General features: G+C 33.2%; 1 protein-coding gene across 3 annotated transcripts in view; it reads right to left on the minus strand.

Moving 5' to 3' along the window:
- The window catches only part of LOC129217334 (glyoxylate reductase/hydroxypyruvate reductase-like), a 40236-nt gene extending 22658 nt beyond the window's left edge, over positions 1-17578 (minus strand). Inside the window, exons 1-4 of one of the 3 annotated variants that reach the window (XM_054851616.1) lie at positions 17455-17578; positions 14802-14900; positions 10806-10936; positions 438-510 (exon numbers count right to left, since the gene is read on the minus strand). In XM_054851616.1, the coding sequence (XP_054707591.1) occupies positions 438-510; positions 10806-10936; positions 14802-14900; positions 17455-17498 (347 nt within the window). In that variant the 5' untranslated portion in view covers positions 17499-17578. Of the gene's footprint in view, positions 1-437; positions 511-10805; positions 10937-14801; positions 14901-16831; positions 16869-17454 lie in introns of those variants that run through there. The other 2 variants (XM_054851617.1, XM_054851618.1) reach the window with 2 other exon arrangements.
- Between the last annotated feature and the right edge of the window lie 1954 nt (positions 17579-19532).

A 19532-nucleotide genomic window follows, 5' to 3' on the forward strand; every position in this document is an offset into this window, starting at 1 on the left:
TCATTAGCTATTGGTTGTGACAGACATTCCACGAGAATAAAGATGTGTAAAAGGTCCTCCTCTAATGCTACTCTGCCACAAACAAACCAATATTTTGCAATGACCAGTGCTGTAGTTAGAAAAAGAGGGTTCCAATTAGGACACAGGCTTGCACAATTCCCACAACCATTTTCCAAAATCTCACTCAATAAAATCCCTTTTACACACTGCTTCCGCTCAACTAAAAAAGGAAACAACTTCTTTTTTTTTCAATTTGGCTTGCTGCTGCTTGCAGACTTTTGGGGCACATAAATTTAAAGTAATAATGATTCTAGGATGTACCTGGCATTAATTATTGAGTTATCAATGAAATCTTGACATGTTTACAAAGAATTGAGCAGAAATGTATTAATTAAATATATGTAAAGAAAAATAATACTTTTAATATCAATTATTACCTTTTCTTGCATTCTGTAAGATCTACATGATCATAACCAGCAGACATAGTACCAACCACTTTTAAAGTTGAACCTAAATATATAAGTTGGACATTTTCAGTGCAAAAGAATGTAATTAGTATAATCTTTTATGTGTGAGGGGGGGGAGAGAAAATTCATTTATAAAATATCGTTAGAACGGAAAATACGTTGTGTATTAATATAATCAGTCAATACAGAGCAACTATGTTTTAAATAGTACAGTGGTTGGAAGTAGCGCGCTACAAGTAGCGACGCTACAGTAGTATAGCTTCATTTTTTAGTAGTTTGTAGTGTAGTGCACTACTTTTGAAAAAAAAAAAAAAATAGAGTAGCGAGTAGTTTGCTACAAAAAAAGTACTTACTTTTTAGCAATTTCTAAAATCAGACCCCAAAGTGGTTTTTTGAGGGGAAAAAGTAGGAAATAAGGAATCAAAAATTTAAAAAATAGGAAAAGTAGGAAAAAAATCACATAAAAAATAGGAAGAGATAAGACTACACACACGTCAAGACGACTGACAATCATTAGTATGAAAAATAAACTGGTGGAAACAAAGATATCAATTACAAAAATATGAAAATAAAATCTAAACAAAGAAACACCTTTCACCAATACAGTAATAAAATTCTTAAGTGTGAAAGAATAAAATGCAATATAGCGATCGCAAAAAAAAGAAGAAAAAAACCATAATAATAATAATAATAATAAAACTCCTAATTTTGGTGCAATAAAACCATTTTTGTTAAAAATTTGTTTTGTCAAAAACGAAAACATTTTTTCGAGAGCATCCCATTTATCATTTAAAAATACTAACACTTCCAGCTCCTGTTATCATAAACTATGATACAAAAGCAAAGCAAATATTAAATTAGTTTTGGTTAAAAATATTCAGCAGCTGACATGCATTCTTGCAACTAGAGGCAGATGTTTGAATTTGAAAAAAAAAGGAAAACGACTGAAAATGCAGAACTAAATGTGTTCTTAAATATGGGACATAAAATTTATAATAAAGCAATTAAACTAAATAAATAACGAAATAAGTCAACTAAAAGGTTTGTACCAGTGTTGGGCATTAATCAACTATATTTTTTCAATTGCCTTGATAAATGATTAAAAAAGTAATTGCAATTAAATCAATTGAAATTAAACTATTAATTGCACTTTGCAATCAATTTAATTGGATTAATGTACGTTAATCGTTTCTCACAATTAAAATAATTGCAATTAATTTTTAAATTGTTTTATGAAACAATTAAAACTAACAATTAACTTTACGTATCAATATTTATGGCGCAGGGTACAGGGTCAAAAGTATTATTCAATTTCGTATTTTCGTTGAGATTGCTTGCTCGCCGCGTGAACTAGTCTCGTCTAGCAAGTTTTTTCCACACTTAAACGTTTGTGTTTTAATTAAGTGTTTTAATTTTGTGTAAATCATTGTTTTATCTTAGCCCATAACAGGGGAGGTGAGAAAGAAGGACATAACAGGGGACGTGAGGTCTCAGAGACTCTGTTTTAATTTTTTTTTTTAAATCATGTACATGATTAAGATAAATTTCTGAAATTTCTGTCAGATGTATTCAGACTTTTATTAGTAAAAAAAAAAATAGGAAAAAAAAAAGTTTTTGAATTTTAATTGAAATATACCTTTTCTGAGGAAATTTCGCTGGAGCCATAAGAATTTTTGGGAAAAGTCATATGCTGCAGTAAATAATTTATTGCTCGTAATAAAGTTACTGTTGAGCATTCATCTTTTATTAGTTGCTAACATGTGTGTTTAAATAGATAATAATATGGTACCCGTCCAGCGTTCATGTTCCAGGTAGACCTCTCGCCTGTACAGTATATTATACAAAACCAGTATTTTTTTAAGATTTAGCTTTAATTAAAATTCACAAAACAATTGTTCTTTGTAGCAAACTATAATTAACAATTAATTAATTGTTAACTGTAGAAAACTACAATTAACAATTAATTAATCTTTAATTATAATTTTCCACAATTACAATTGATCAATTGTTAGTTGTTGTGGTTACATTTATCAATTAATCAATTGTTAATCTTTAATTGTTCATACAATTAAAATTTGCCCAACTCTGGTTTGTACTATGTTACATATTTTTAGCATTCAACAGACATTTTTATTTCAGGCACGTCATTTATGGGGGTCAATTTCTCCCCTCCCTGACTTTGGTAAATTAATGCTTAGCTATACAAGTTTGTGCAGGTTTTGTTGTTTTCAGATAAAATTTGCATTCAGTATACATCCTTCACTAGCCACCTCCGGGGGGGGGGGGATCAAAGTGACGGGCCAGTTCTAATTTTAATCAAGCAATAAAAACGAATATTGTTTTAATGGTTTGATGATTTTTACCTCCTTCTTGTTCCAAAATTTTTGTCACGAAAAAAAAAGGAAACATCCATTTATGGTAAACATAATATTTCTATCAAAGACTAAGATCACTTACTAATGTTTCTCTGTGCATAATAGGGAAGGCATGTAGTTTATCTCAATCCTTACCATACAACAAAAATATTCATTCTGAAATTGTTCACGAAATTGCGTGAGGGGGAAGCACCTGGCATCAAATGCCTGCATACATCTCTTTCTCCCCCCCCCCCTTGAACAGGCGCATTAAGTACAATAACTTACAGTAGATACGCCGCATTGGTATAATTGCCGTACCCTGAAAATAGTAAGGTGTCAAAAAAAAATTTAAATGCTCAGAAATGTTGCATTGCCATAAACACAGCACATAAAAATGATGAGCAACTCCTCGATATTGATCAGAGTAGAAAATACCCATTAAAAAGAAAAGAATACATATTAGTTTGTAGCTCTATCCCCCAACTTTTATAAATGTGAAGAAATAAAAACAAATTATCGCATTCAAATTGATTTCCGATTTTTCTCCAAAAATCGGGAACGTTTTGCCCATCCAGGTTTTGCCGCTTTTTTTTTTTTTTTGGAACATATTCACTGAGTAGAAATGGGTGTTATATGCATTATGAAAGAGGTAAAGAGTGGGAAGGGGGACAGGTGGATCTCTTGTGATTTATGTCATATGTTCTGCCTGTATAAGGGGGAAAATGAGTCTGTTTGTGAGGAGGATTATATTTGCACTAAATGTGCTGAACTCTCAGACTTAAGACTTAAGATGCTAGTTTTGGAAGCCCAGTTAGCATTAGGGTGTAGGCCAGTTGCAGAGGGTATAAATGTTCCAGAGATTCAAGGGGAAGTTTCAAATGAGGAGTTAGATTGGGAAACTAAGGGTGTAATTTTGGGGGACTCTATGGTAAGGGAGGTGGGTAACACAGTTGGGAGAGTAAAGCGTAAGGTGGCTAGGTGTTGTTTACCAGGGGCTCGGGTAAAAGACTTTAATATGGTTGCTGAAAAGAAGGGAGTATTGCATAAGGAGGACATGGTTACTTTGTGGGTCGGAACAAATGATGTAGGTCACAGTAAAAATGAGGAGTTTTCTAGGGAATGGGAATCCCTGTTGGATAAAGCAACCAGCTTTTCGACGAATGTCCTAGTGGTTGGTTTGCTTCCCAGGTATGGAGTGCATAGGAGCTGGCTAAATCAACGTGCGAGGTGTATGAACTTGCTACTGAAGTCAATTTGCGAAAAGCACAGTATCAGGTTCATTGATGTATGGAGTCATTGTAAACGGGATTGGATTGCTAGGGATGGCCTGCATCTGAGCTCTACAGGGGTCAAAATGACTAGTGGATTAATTTTAAGGGCTTCGGAGTCAAAAAACTAAGTTGGAATGGGGGGCATGGTTCAAGCATCAGGTATCGAGAGAATGAAATTTTTTTGGGTATTGCTAGAAATGGAAATAAAGTGGCGAACAAAAGTAGTAATGTTAACAATTGTAATTTAGGAAATTTCAGGGTGTTAATTAAAAGCAACTTAGGCATGCTTAAAGTTTTCTATACCAATGCTCGCAGTATTAGGAACAAGATGGATGAATTGAAAAGCATAGTTATAGATGAGAAGTTGGATGTTATTGGAATTACAGAGACATGGGCTACCGAATCTGATGCAGAGTTATTACTTATTGCTGGGTATAATTTGTTCAGACAGGATAGAGTAGGTAAAAGAGGTGGTGGGGTTTTATTTTATGTTAGAGACAATTTTATTTGCAATGAATTGGTCATAAATGATAAGCCTACTGATATTGATATGGTTTGGCTGGAGTTGATGAGCAGTAAGGGCAAAAAGCTACGCTTTGGAAACATTTATAGGCCACCTAATTCAAACCAGGGACAAGATGAACAGATGTACCGTATTATTAGTGACATGTCCAGTAAGGGATCCGTTATCATAATGGGGGATTTCAATTTTCCGGGTATTGATTGGAATAATTTTTACCCTGGTAATGGCAAAGAAGAGGAATTTTTAAAAGTAATTGGTGACTGTTTCTTAGATCAAGTTGTAACTCAGGGAACTCGAGAGGAGGCGATTTTGGATCTAGTTTTTTGTGACATAGGTAGTTTTGTTCAGGGGTTGAGTGTAGGGGAGCATATTGGAGATAGTGATCATAACAGCATTAGGTTCCGGGTTAAATTTGAAGTGTGCAAAGATGATAATTTTAGGTTTGTGCCCAATTTCAGAAACACTGATTTTGTTGCACTTAGGCAGAGCTTGAAAGAGGTTTTTTCGTCAGGGTTGGAAAATAGCGACGTAGATCAGCAGTGGACGGAATTTAAGGATAAACTTGCTAAAACCGTTGACGACTATGTTCCATTTAGGAGAAAAGGTGTTAGTACCAAAATTTGGCCCATGTGGTTCTCCAGGGAGACTAAAGAAGCTCTTAATTATAAGCAAGCCACTTTTCGTAAGTTTAAAGAAGCTGGTCAGAGTGCGGAGAGGCTCCAGTATGGTAAGGCAAGGCGAAATTTTAAGTATTTGGTACGGATTCAGAAAAGGGAATTGGAGCAAAGGCTGGCAGATGACATTGATGGGAACCCTAAGAGGTTTTTTGCTTACGCTAATTCTGGGAAAGCTCGAAACAGTCAAATTGGGCCTTTGGTTGATGAGTACGGAAATTTAATCCAAAACGATAGGGATATTGCAAATGTTCTAAATAACTTTTTTTCCAGTGTGTTTAACGATAACTGTATCTCAACAGTTGACACTAACAAGACACAAGCTATTATACAGCTTGAGGATTTGGTATTTTCCAGGGAGGAGGTTTTATTTCATTCGAAAAAGATTAAAGCAACTAAAGCTCCGGGACCAGATAATATTTATCCAAAAATTTTAGTTGAATGTGCAGAGGAATTAGTGGATGTTATTTTGAATATTTTCAATGCTTCTTATAACTCGGGGATGGTGCCAGAGGACTGGAAGCTGGCTAACATAACGCCACTCTTCAAGAAGGGGTCTAAAGGTATTGCTGGGAATTATAGACCTGTAAGTTTGACTTCGGTGATTTGTAAGATTTTCGAAACTTTGATCAAAATTAAGATCATGATGTTCTTAGAGACTAATAGTCTGTTGACTAGTTTGCAGTATGGTTTCAGGAAAGGTAAATCCTGTACTACTAATTTATTGCATTTCTACGACAAGGTTACCTCAGCTTTAGATAACAAAAAATGTGTGGATGTTGTTTATATTGATTTTCAAAAAGCTTTAAACAAGGTACCGCATGTTGCTCTTCTCAGCAAGTTAGCTGACATTGGAATAGGAGGAAAAACTTTACTTTGGGTTAGAAATTGGCTTACTGGTAGGAAGCAAAGAGTAGTTGTGAGAGGAAATCATTCTAATTGGAGTGATGTTTTAAGTGGGGTTCCTCAGGGATCAGTTTTAGGGCCTCTTTTGTTTATTATATTTATGAATGACATCAATGAAAATATTTCTGGAAGCATGAATTGTTTTGCTGACGATGTAAAAGTTATGGGGATTGTCGAAAATGAAGAACAAGTAAAACAGCTGCAAGAGGATTTAGATCATATTACTAAGTGGGCAGATAAATGGGGTATGGCAGTTAATGTAGGGAAATGTCAAGTGCTACACTTAGGTCATGGAAATAAGCGTATGAGATATCGTTTACAGGGTTCAGTCATAAATCAGGCAGAAAATGTTATGGATCTGGGTGTCTTTATAAATCAGGACTTCAAGTTTAGTCAACAGTGCAGTATTGCTAGTAACAAAGCCAACAAAATGCTTGGGTTCATCAATAGATCTATTTCAAACAAATCTAAGAAAGTTCTTCTGCCTTTATATAGGAGTTTAGTAAGACCTCATTTGGAGTATGCTGTTCAGTTTTGGTCGCCTTATCTGAAGAAAGATATTTTTGTATTGGAAAGGGTTCAAAGAAGGGTAACTAAATTAGTAAAGGGACTCTCAGATTTAGATTATGATACCAGACTTAATAGGCTTAACATGTATAGCCTGGAGCAAAGGAGAGTCAGAGGGGACATGATTCAGTTATTTAAATTTATCAAAATGAAAGATGTAAATGGATTAAATTTTTGCGGGAAAAGCAGGACAAGGGGTCATTGTTTTAAGCTATTTAAATCTCAGGCTAACTTGGAAATCAGGAAAAACTACTACTTTAGCAGGGTCGTGGGCACTTGGAATAGCTTACAGGAAGAGGGGGTAATAAGCAAGGGAGTGGATAGCTTTAAGAGGGCCATTGATCTTCATTGGGGACTAATTAATTGACTAGGACCAGCCTAGCTGGGCCCAGAGCCTGTTGCTGGTCGTCACATTTGTATTTGTATTTGTATAATACACTCTTTGCAAGGAAAGAAAATAAAATTTTATAAATTTTGTGATCATGTTTACGATTTAGAATGAACAATAATCATATTTATGTACGAAAAAAGTTAGTTTCCGCAATTATTTTTAAAGTGGTCCGTTTTTGAGAATTTCTGTTATCTGTCGCTTTTATGTTGTACTAACATCAATAAAATATGTACAGTGTAAAAGTTTTTCATTTTTTGCTTTCTTATGTTCCTTTTAAGGTTTTACATTGCCTTTTTGTTTAAATAGAGCTCTATTTCACTTGTAATCATACAAAAAATTGGCAAATAGGAAATTCGTTTTTTCCCGCATTTTTTGAACCTTCAGTCATTTACTTTGATTAAAGCTTCTAATTGACGGGTAAATAATATATAATTGCATCAGAATGTGCCAGTATCTATTTTTTTTATAGTTTCGTTAATACAGTAGGACTGAAGTCGGGGCGATAAAAAGAAAAGTCGATTATAAACGCCGCAATGGCAAGAAAGTCACTTGAGAAAATTTAACTTTTAAATACGCAAACGCCGCCGCGGAGTTCCTTCCAGAAATTAATGTAGTCAGTCAATGAAAAGCTCAGGATCTGTTTTCTTCTTTTGCTTTTCAAAATTGAAACATGTAGAAAATTATCAGTGCTTCATTGTAAAATTAAGAGTCAATGCACAATTAGAAGTGCTATACTAAAAAAAAAGAAAAAGTAGGAAAAAAAAGGAAAAAGTAGGAAAATAAGGAGAGAGCTCTAAAAAGTAGGAAAAAGTAGGAAAAATAGGAACTCTTCAGGGTCTGTTAAATCTACTTTTAAATAAAATTTCAAAAAAAAAAAAGAGGTTTCAAACAATCTGACTGGTGCAAGTGAGTAAAACTTGCATCAATCAGATTCGTAGGACTCTAAAAAATAAAAGCTGACATCAGACAATTTTGACGCCATATGTTCTATCTGTTAGACGCCATTAATTTGTTTGGCATTGGAATGTTCACATTTCCCCAATATTTGCCTTGAGTAGAGCATGGTTTAGAAAGAAAAGAGTAAGCATAACTGCCAAGTAGTACCCCGTTTGTAATTTCTGCCAGCAGAGAATGTCCCATGGATGAACATTTTAGACGTCAATGAGATTAGTGTGCCAATACCCTCCTAATATGGAAGCTACTGTAAATGACACTGAACTGCTCTGGCCGGCTAACATTAAAAGTATATTACTGTGTCATAGAAATGTATGATAATGGAAATATTTCCATTCATACAAAATTTGCCCATTAAGCAAAAAGGTATGAATGTCATCCGCATTGACAGTCGAATTTCAACTTACACAAGGAATGCATTCCAAGACTCCCCACTTAGGTTGAAATTTTGTATTGAGGAAGAGTATCTCGATGATTTTTTATGAATATATCAATTATTTTAGACATTTGTAAACACCCCTTGAACTATTTTAACCTATTTCTTAATTTCATTTTTCCGAATTTAAATGTAGAGAACTGAAGTTTTACTGTATTCAAAAAGAAGCTGTGTTATTGAATAAAAATATGTTCCGGGTGCATAAAATCAATTGGAGAGAATGGCATAAAATGAAACAGTACAGTACCTATAAAATGTAGCAATAATAAAAATGCAGCACTACAATAGTACTGTACAGTAGATACAGTAATTATATTCGACACACTTTTTAGTTGTTCAAGAATATCGAAAATCTTTAAATTTCTTTAGTTGTCTGAACTTTTCTTTTTCTTCCTTTTAAAACTTTAGATAAACAGCCTGCTTATGTGAAATAATGTTTCATCAACTTCATATTTAGAATGAAAAAGGTGCGGGGTGGCGATTTGTAAATTAACAAAGCGATGCTTCGACTAGTACAGTGTGGGGTACTTCTTCTTTTAGTGATGCTGAAAGGAAAGTTCATTTATGAAACTAATATTTAGTACTCAATAAAGAAGGTGATACATAAGCCTTTTGAGTCCAGTGTGAAAATTTTTGTGTTACAGTATGAGCAATTCAAGTTAGCTCCAAAATTCCTTGCTCGAGAAAAGCTCTCTATTTAGCCATTTCACGCTAGTCGACGCTTGCACATTGAAGTAAAGTAAGCATTCTTAGTTATTCAGTAAATTACCGCCCATTAGCCAGGGATAAAGCAGAAATACATGAAATACACCGCCAGCTCAGTCATTTTTTTACCTTGCCTCGCGTTCAATCTTTGAGTTGAACCGAACCATTGCTTCGGTCACTCGTCTGGTCTGCTAATTCTATATTAGCTACCAGTTTGTTTCGCACTCTTGGCTTCCTTAAGAGGTTTTCCATCTCCAGCTCAGTCACTTTCCTATGCCGGGCTGATGAGTGCTAATAAGCACGAAACTGCAGTCCTCGGCTTGAAATGACTGAGCTGGCGGTGTATTCATGTATTCTTAGTTATGTTTCATATTTCGGATATTTATTCATATTTGGTTATAAATACTTGTACCGTTTGGGATATTTGATTTTTTTTTTTCTTTTCTAATGATTGAGTGTCGATATATCATCAAAATAAAAGTCAATGATTAAATATTTTAAGTTTTCAAAGTCATTTAGTAAAATTGAAAAATGCTCTTATTTCATTTTATCAGTAACGTAAGAAAGGAGACGGTGTCCAGGTCTGGACCACAAGCTTGAAACTCAAAATCAATTAACTAGTTCCTACAAAATATAAGTGCCAGTAAAATTAACTCCTATGATAAAAATTAAAGTTTTTCTTATTTATTTAAAAAATATTTTTCACCATCTAAATCAATTTTATGTACATATATGTATGCCTATATAAAATTTTAATCAAATTATAACTGCATGTATTTACATTTTTAAGTAGCCGATTTGCACTTCTTAAATGAAGTATTCAGTCAGGGAAGGATTAAAAACTTGAAGGTAAAATTCCTTCAACTTTTTTAATCCTTTCTTGCAACGAATATTCGTAAAAATCGCAAAAAATTTTTTTGGAATGACAAATTGGCTTGGTTAACGAATGAAACAATAGATAATTCTTAGTAATATTCTATTTTCAAATGAGCCAATTTATTAACCTAAACCAGATTTTTTAATTTTTTCATTCTAACCTCAAACGGTGTTTATGTGTATGCTTTTTTTTAAATTTATTTTTTTTGAAGTAGTGACTACTTTTCAAAAGTAGTTTGAAGTTGCTACATTTTGAAAAAACGTAGTTGTAGATGAAGTTAACTACATTTGTAATAAAGTAGTTGTAGTCAATAACGCTGCCTTTTTGCTCTTCTGAAATTGAAGAAAAGAGCGATACAGGAAATTTATATTATATAGGTAGGTCCTAAGCTTAAAATCTATGACCAATTCATAATCATCATGTTTTCTAGAAAGTTTCACAGAAAAGCACAACTCTCTATGACAAACTTGGACCATGTTCAAAATCCATGATTTTTCAAAGGAGCAGACACTTAGAACATATATTAAGAATCAGGTCAAATAATGTTTCTCCCTAGAAATTTGCAGTTGATGCAAAGATATTGAAGAAATAATGCCTGAAAATACTTATAAACAAAATAAATATGGCATTAAAATTGTTTTTTTCCTATGATTATTTTTGAGCAATATAAATATTACCAGCAGCTTCAAAAACTTCTTGGTTAATCTTTTCTGTAATTAAGCAAAAAATTCCATTCTTTCCTTTGACTCTCTTTAATAATTCATCTCTTGGAATTGGGCTTGGTTTCCCATAAATTTCTACATCACATCTAAAAGTATTGATAAAAATTATAGCACAACAATTTGAACTATTATTTGAACACATATTGTTACATATATATGGTAAATTTGAAGTTTCAAATTTGTTCATTCTTTTCAGTAACCTATCCACCTTGTGCTACTTGGAAGTGGAGTATCAATTTTCCTTATCATTTCAATTTGCAGGCATGAAAACGCTTCATCACCAATAGACAACAAAAGGAATTTTTGGCATACTACTTATATTATGTTCTTGCTATCATAATTTCAAAATTATTATCTGAATATATAATTAAATGAAGGTAAACCTTTAAATTTATGCCAGATAAACTAGGTTTTACTGTAATTATTGTTCCAAATCAACGAGAAAATGCCAATTATTTTTTTAATATTAAAGTTACATGCATGATGTTTTCATGAAATTTGAGAAAATTCTTGAACTAGTTACAACTAAAATTTTGCATAATTTCAAGATAATCGCACAAAATATAAATACAGTACAAATGTGACAACCAGCAACAGGTTCTGGGCTCAACTAGACTGGTCCTGGTCAGTTTATTACTCCTCATTGAAGATCAATGGCCCTCTTAAAGCTATCTACCCCCTTAATCATTACGGCCTCTTCCAGTAAGCAGTTCCATGTGCCCACAATGCTACTAAGGTAATAATTTTTCTTAATTATCAGATTAGCCTGATATTTGAATAGCTTAAAACAATGACTCCTTGTCCTGCTTTCCATGCAAAATCTATCCCATTGATTTCTTTCATTTTGATAAATTTATTCAACTGAATAATATATATATGTCACCTCAGACTCTCTTTACTTCCAGGGAAATGTTAAGTCTGGCATCATAATCTAAATTTGAAAGTCCCCTTACCAGCTTACAAGAATGGATATAAAGGAGGGGTCCTTCTTTGAGCCGAAACATAAGAAAACTCTCCCTTGGCATATTTTTGATACTGAAGTTCCAAAAATATAACTTTAGACAATTTTCAATAACCTTACAAAAAAGAGGGCTCTCCCTCAGATTTTTATTCTTTAGAATTGCATGTTTGAAAACACAATTGTAGCATATTACTCTATTTTGATAGAGATCCGAACTTTGTACAGGAAGTTTTTTGAAGTTCCCAAAATTCAATTTTAGACAACCTTAGATGACATAGATGGGGTTCGGGGGCTCCCCCTGGAAAAGCTTTTAAAATTGAAGTCCAAAAAAAAGCAATAATAAGACACTTTTGATGACTTTAAAGGAGAGAATGGGGTTCACTCTTCCAGAATTTTTTGGAAATGGGAGTTCCAAAAAAAAAAAAAAAAAGCTTTCTTGATGTTAGGAGGAAGAGGTTTTGGGGAATTTATAAAAGGGTAATTATCTGAAATCAATCGCCCTCTCCTCCAATTACTTTTTGGATTTGTCCTTGCCAGCCTAGTAGCCCTTCTTTGAACCCTTTTGCCTTTCCAATAAAGAAATGTCTTTCTTGAGATAAGAAGACTAAACCAATGGCACTTGCATTTAAAAACAATGCAGTCGGAGAACAAGGAGTGTACTTTTTGCAGGGGGAGGGGGGCTCATGGCACCAGTGAAACTTTTAGGGGGATTCTGCAAAATGTTTTTTTCCTCCCTTTTTTGGTTGGCTTTCATTCTTGGTTAATGCTCAATAAGAGTTGATGGAGTGCGTCATCGGCATTAGGAGCAAAATGCCTGTCATATGGGTGCCCCCCCCCCTCAAGAGAAATGGTGCACATCTAACTACCAAGAAGACCCCCAAAACGAGAGCCCTACCCAAATAGAGAAAAATACCTCAAAACTCAACCCCTGTAAAATTTCAATAGCTTAGTCTGTTCCATGACCCTCTTTAATTGGGCACCAATGCCATTAGATTTTGCATAAAATAATTATATTTATACTACAGTGCAGAACCTTTTATCCGGGAACCGAAAAAACAGGGAAACCAGAAAACCGGCAACCTTTTGCCGATTTCCCCGTCATTTTTTAAAAATACGTATTTTCGGCAATTTTTGAAAAACTAAGCTTTTTTTTTTTTGAAATACCTAAAAGAACATGAGCAGTTTCTTAATAAATAATATATTACTCATCTATAACTCGGGAAACTGCTTACAAAAATGAACTTCAAAGGGTTGTCCTTAATGCAGGGAAAAGTTTCCGGGATATTTTCTTGAACTAAAAAGTACACATGTAAGGGTGAAATTTTTCTGTTTTATTCCAACTGAAAACTAAAGAAATGAATATTGTCACATGAATATTGCCAAATAATAATTGTCACACCCTAGCTGGTCCCAGAGTCTGTTGCTGGTCGTCACTTTTGTATTTGTATTTGTATATAATGCAGTATTTTATTGAATGGTCTTTAATTAAAACTGTTTAGAGGGGAAGTGACGTCGCAAAAGCGCGTGAAACGCCGCGATTCTTGAGTGTTCCAGATAGTTGATAGTGGAATCTAGATATCGTTAAACGCAAGACTATAATAAGGCTTGCAGGAACTCAAATTAAATTTCAATTGGTATTAACTTAATGCAAAAGCAATAGTCATCAATAATCTCTAATGCCAAACTTTTACAAAAAAGTGAAAAAAAAAAACACGTTCAAGAAAACAAATTTTCTCATACACTATAGCAGAAGAATCACACATTTACATTTAAAAACTTGTTTCTTGCCCTTCCCTTCATTCTTTTCATTTTGAAACATCGAAAATTGGTGTTTTTCTTTCCTTTTCAAAATGAGTATGAGGGTCTCAGGTCTTATTAAATAACTTAAGGTTTTTGATGTTTAAATTATTCTCTCACTAGTAGTTTTTAATGTTTCAATATTGATAAGCATTTCTGAACTGTTTTCTTCTTATTTTAGTACGCATAACTATTTATTATAAGTAATTTAAGTTTTTATAAACAATTGGTCAAAAGCTCTTTTTAGCTATCCAGAAAACCAAGAAATTCAGATATCCAGGATAGCTATGGTCCCAAACTTCCCGGATAATTGGTTCTCTATTGTATTTCAGAGAACTATGAAGTGAAATAAAAAATATATCAATACATTGGTACATTAGAATTGTAAAGAAATTTGAAGTAAAATTTATACAACTTATAGCATTCATTGCCATTCAGAAATATGAAGAGGATTAAAAAGTAAGGTTTTTTTTTCAAGTTCAAACAAATAAATTTAAACAAGTTTTCATTTGTGATCAATTTTATCGATATTATAGCAGGGGCATTCCAAGCAATTTTTGACATTTATGTAGAGTCCGTAACGTGACCTTTTTTGCCATAACTTTTTAATTTACTGTTTGATTAGCATATTATTTTATTTTGATCTTTTCCTACCAACACACCAGCTCAAATTAAAATAATTTGCAAATCAAATGGTAAATTAAAAAGTTATGGCAAAAAAAAGGTCACGTTACGGACTCTACATAATGTCAAAAATACCGTGGAATGCCCCAGCACCAAAAATCATTTGCCAACTTATGTGCAAATTTTCATTCTTGGATAAAAAAAGAAAAAAAAAAAGCATTGGGTTTGGAGCAATGTAGCAGGCATTTGGATATTGGCCAAAATTTCAATATTTGTCACATTATTAGTGCTTTAGTGATTGCAATAAATGAAAATCGGATGTTGCAATGTCAGGTGAATACATTCCACTGACTGACAATAGCAAAAATATGATTCTGAAGCATGATTATGCAGGACAGGCTGTACATGTGATTTTATTGAAAAAAGAATGACACTTGCAGACACAAAAAAATAAGATTCATAAAAATCATTATAAGCAAAAAAGTGAGAAGATGCTCAAGTTAACATAAAATAGTGTAAATAATTTCCTTCCATATTATGTCTTAAATAAAACAACAAAAAAGTCTTACTTGCTTTGAAGGAGCAGTATAGCATCTTCAGGAATGTCATTTCTTGTGATTAACACTTTAGGTAAAGTTGACATACTTTTAAAGTTAAACTGCTTCTTTCTAAACAAAAATATAATTTTAAATTATATAGTTTATGCATAGAAAACTTTTATTTGAATTTGAAAAAAATTTCTCAACTATAGTTGAGGCAAACATAATCTGGCAGTGCCGTAAGGTTGAGATTAGGATCTGCGCAGCCATCACTATGCTACCAGGTTGGGTTTAATACTTTCTCGCATAAAAGCGACATTTGTCAAAAAAGAAAAAATATATATATATATATATATATATATTTTTGTACAGGGTGTATTAGTACAGCGTTCAGACTTTCAGGGCAGATAGAGTACACCTAGACGATGGGACATCACATAGCAACGCATGGTCAGAAATCCTTTCCCTTATCGCGCCAGGAAAGCATTTCATACAGGACACAAATAAGAGGAGAAAACATGTTTATTATTTTTAACACAGCCAAAATGCTGTCAAGTTTTTGTCTGGTGTACACAATAGATGTTGTTATGTAAACTGAAGCATCAGATGACTGTGCATGTGCACACGCAGTTTTTGTTGCCTCGCTCGCTTTGACATTTGATCTTCCATGTGCCAGAGATGTGAGGTATGCTTCACGGCCTGGGGTTGTAACTTTTAATACCTACATTTGATGATGATTGTTGAGTCTTTCATGTTCTTTTTCTTAGTTTTTAGCTGTACTAAGGATAATAAACATGTTTTTTTCTCTTATTTGTGTCTTGTGTTTTTGGTAATTTGTGTTGTCACTACCGCACAGAGTGCCGTTACTAGAAATTTTTTCATTCCTAGAAAATATAGGAACATAAGAGAACTGCAAAGCAGGAGCTTCATAAATTAAATTTTAATACTATATAAATTAAATTTTGCATGCTTACACTTTAGCAAGAAAAGGTACATTTCATAGCTATGAAAAACAAGAATATAAGTAAGAATCCAGTGATACATTCTCATGAAACTAAAGAGTTAATTCATGAATATGTCAAGAGCAGTGATGTGCCGGATCGTTAAAAAAGTAGATCCGCGGATCCATGGATATGGATCTCAAAATTTTTTTTAACCCAATTCAACTATCCAAGTGTAAAATTTGTTACGGAAGGTATTCCCGTCAGAATAAAGGCAGTTTCTTCAAAAAATGTCAACTGTGGAAAAAATATAATCAAGACTATGATTTACTCTTTAAAGAAATCTCGGTTAAAATTGAGGAAGAGTTGGAAGGAATGGGTCAGCGCTGCATCAATGTTTGTATGGAATGTGAAAAATTATTTCTAGCTTAACCGGTAGATGTAGGATACAGGAGGAAGAGTGTAAAGCTGCTACTGGACAGGCTAGAAATAAATTTCCCATTATATTTCAGCATAAATGCAGCGCTGACCCATTCCACTTGAACTTCTCCGACCAACGAAATACAGAGTCGGGAACATCTTTACAAACAGTAAATAAAGAATTTAGTCTCACTTTCTTTAAAGGATGCTGAGAAAAACAAAAATGAAGAATAACAGAAACTCCAAATCAGTAACAAAAACTAATATTAAATAAAAAATAAAAAATAAAACATGTCCCTGAGAGCCGAACTCATATCAAGATGAATTTCGCGGGTCAGAACAGACATTTGTTAACAAATATGAACTGACTGCAGGTAAAAATTTTAACTCATTGAGCTTTTATTCCTTATCATCTGACTGTGAAATCACTACCAATCACGCGTATAAAGGCTTAGAATTGCATTTAAAATTTACTTAAAACGATTATAGCTCCTACTGTACATAAGTTTGAAGTTTCAAATAAATATCAAACGCAGAAAATTTTGTTCTTTCAATAAGGGCCAACATTTTTAACGTATGGGTAAATTTTTACTACCATAATTGGGAAAAATGTTAAAAATAAGTTTTTAATTAATGTATCCGGTAATTAAAGTTCTTAAAAAAACGAGGCCAAGCTAAGAACACTTTCGATCAAGTCACCTTTTCAACGAAAAATGAACTATCAAAATCGGTTTATCTATTTAGGAGCTACGGTGCCACAAAAAGACACAAATGATACACACTTTTCAAACTTATTTCTCCTTCCTTTTTGAAACGGGGGGGGGGGGGAGGTACGAATTGGCTTCTGAAATATTTCCTTATAATTTAAATAGGGAATAAAACCTAATTTAAACGGAATTTAAGAGTCTTTTATTCAAATATTTAAAAATTTTTAGAATAGAAATGATCCGTTTAAGATCCGTCAAAAAAGTAACGGATACGGATCTTTATTTTTCCCTCCGATATCCGCGGATACGGATATCCGGAACATCACTAGTCAAAAGGAACACATATATTTTATCAACACAAACCTGTGGTTCGAGTTTTTCTGACACTATTTACATGGAGTTAATAAGCCAAGAAAAGTGATAAGTGGGGAAAATCAAAAGAGCTACTCTAAAATGATGCAGTGTCCCCCTTAAAAAAAAGAATAAATAACTGTGCGGAAATTTAACCAATGAAGAAAACTTGGTTTTGTAATCACAAAACCAGAAAGAATACGCGAATGCGGTATCAAATAAATTTATGACATTTTAACGAAACATTAAAAAAAAAAATCTTACAATAATGTCTGAGCACGAATAAAAACAATCTTTCTAATAAGCATACCGGTAAAAGCTACTGATAAAAAGATATCTTTGATTCTTTTTAAAAATTACGTAAACGATCGTAGCAGCCGAAATTTGGTCACATAAATGTTTTGTTGCAAACATGCTGCTAGTTATTAAAAAAATATTTTAGATATTAGACCAAAAATATTCAATTACCTTTAAAATAATTTATCTTCCTAATGTATATGATATTTTAAACATAAAATTTTAAAAATAAAAATACATAGTTTAAAAAATCGATTACGGGCCTGAAGTTGAAGTTGTTTCTAAATTTTGTTTTGTTTTTGTTGCTATCGAGCTTGCACCTTGCAGCAAGCTTCCGCTCGCTGCTCCTCGGAGAATGTTGTGACAGAAGATGGAACTGATGTTTTGTGTTCATATTTTATGTGAGACCACGGACTATTGAACTTATTATAGGGTATTTAGAATAAATGAAAATAAGAAGCATATTAGGGTAAGTATTTTGTTAAGGAAAAAGTATCTTAAAAGAAATCAAAATTATTGCGTTTTCTTATGTGTTATATATTGTTGAATAATTGGAAAATACAAAGCAGATTTGAAATCATTTCGCTTCTTTCGAAAGATTTTTCAGTTTTGATTCAAAAGAATGGTTTAGAAACGTTTAATATGATTTATACTGCCCTAAATTGTCAGTATGAATCATTTTAAATAAATCAATTTAGCATTCATATCATTCCGTCCAAATTTTTCTTAATTAGAAAATTGCTATCTTAATTTTAAATTTTTGTGATTTTCTGTTCAGCATAATCGGTGCTGTAATTTTTATGAATAATCAATGCTGTAATTAGACAGTAAATCAACACAAATGTGCAATCACAAAACCTATATATTTAAAAATGTTTCTGAGTTGAATATGAGGTTTGTAATTCGTAAAGAAACATTTGGAGAAAAAAGAGCAAAACTTTACAATGTAGGAATGCATATAAGGTTGAAATTCTGAATTGTTATTTATTGCAACTTCCCCCCCAAAAAAAAAAAAATAGCCGTCAATCCTCAATACAAAAAGCTTGAAGAGGAGCCCCCTTATGTGTAGAAACATAAATTTTTGCTGCTGTATGTATATGCAATGTTTAAAAAGAAATGTTCCAAGAAGGAAAAGAAAGAGCGCAGCAGTGTTGCATTGTTCGATATTATTTCAACTTCTAGTAAATAAAAACTTCAGGATTCAAAATTTTGGAAAAGATTCTGTTTAAAATCTTGAGTTTTCTCCCCACTTGTGCTCCTTTTTTGAGAAGGGAAGGGGGATGCCGTCTCCTGAAGCATTCCTTATTTCACTATAAATGTAATGTGATTTGGTTTGAAACCACCTTTTTCTTGGTGAGTTAGTTACCCCAAACATTTTTTTCCAGCTACAGCAGTTGGAAGCAGTCCTGTTTGTAATGTAAAAACTATTAATAAGGACACGTGTTTGCTCAAGCAGTGCACAAATAACACCTATTTTGAAAAGTAGTGCAGATAATTAATCAAGAAAGTTCTTTCTTGCTCTCGATTTCAGCTTTTTAGCTACAGCACTGAAGAACTATGTTCTTTTGCGGGCCTGGATCTATAAATTTTGTGCCCCTTGCAAAAAATTATCACGGTCCCTAATCGCTTACTGGATTGTTCACCTCTCCCTCCTCCCCGCAGCATTGAATTTTTAAATGAGTGATGGTTGTTTGTTTTTAACTGTTCATTTCTACCTATATTTTGAATTCATTTGTTTAAATCTTTTTATTTATTTATTATTATTATTGTTTTAAGGTTTCAACTTGCCTGTTTAAACACTTCCAGGTAGATATGTGGACTTTTTTATCCTGATTTTTGAAACTAATTTTAATTATAAGTTAGTTAGCAACATGGGCGTCGCGGCCGGGGGGTCCAAGGGGTCCGGACCCCCCCAATATTTGAGGACCGGACCCCCTCAATATTTGAAAATCGGACCCCCTCGATAATTGTCAAGATGAAATTCATTATTTTGGGGAAATTAATTTTGCTTTGAAGACTTTAAACAGTTGCATAATACATAATTT

The sequence above is a fragment of the Uloborus diversus genome, chromosome 2 (assembly GCF_026930045.1).
Source record: "Uloborus diversus isolate 005 chromosome 2, Udiv.v.3.1, whole genome shotgun sequence".
In the NCBI taxonomy this organism is placed as follows: domain Eukaryota; kingdom Metazoa; phylum Arthropoda; class Arachnida; order Araneae; family Uloboridae; genus Uloborus; species Uloborus diversus.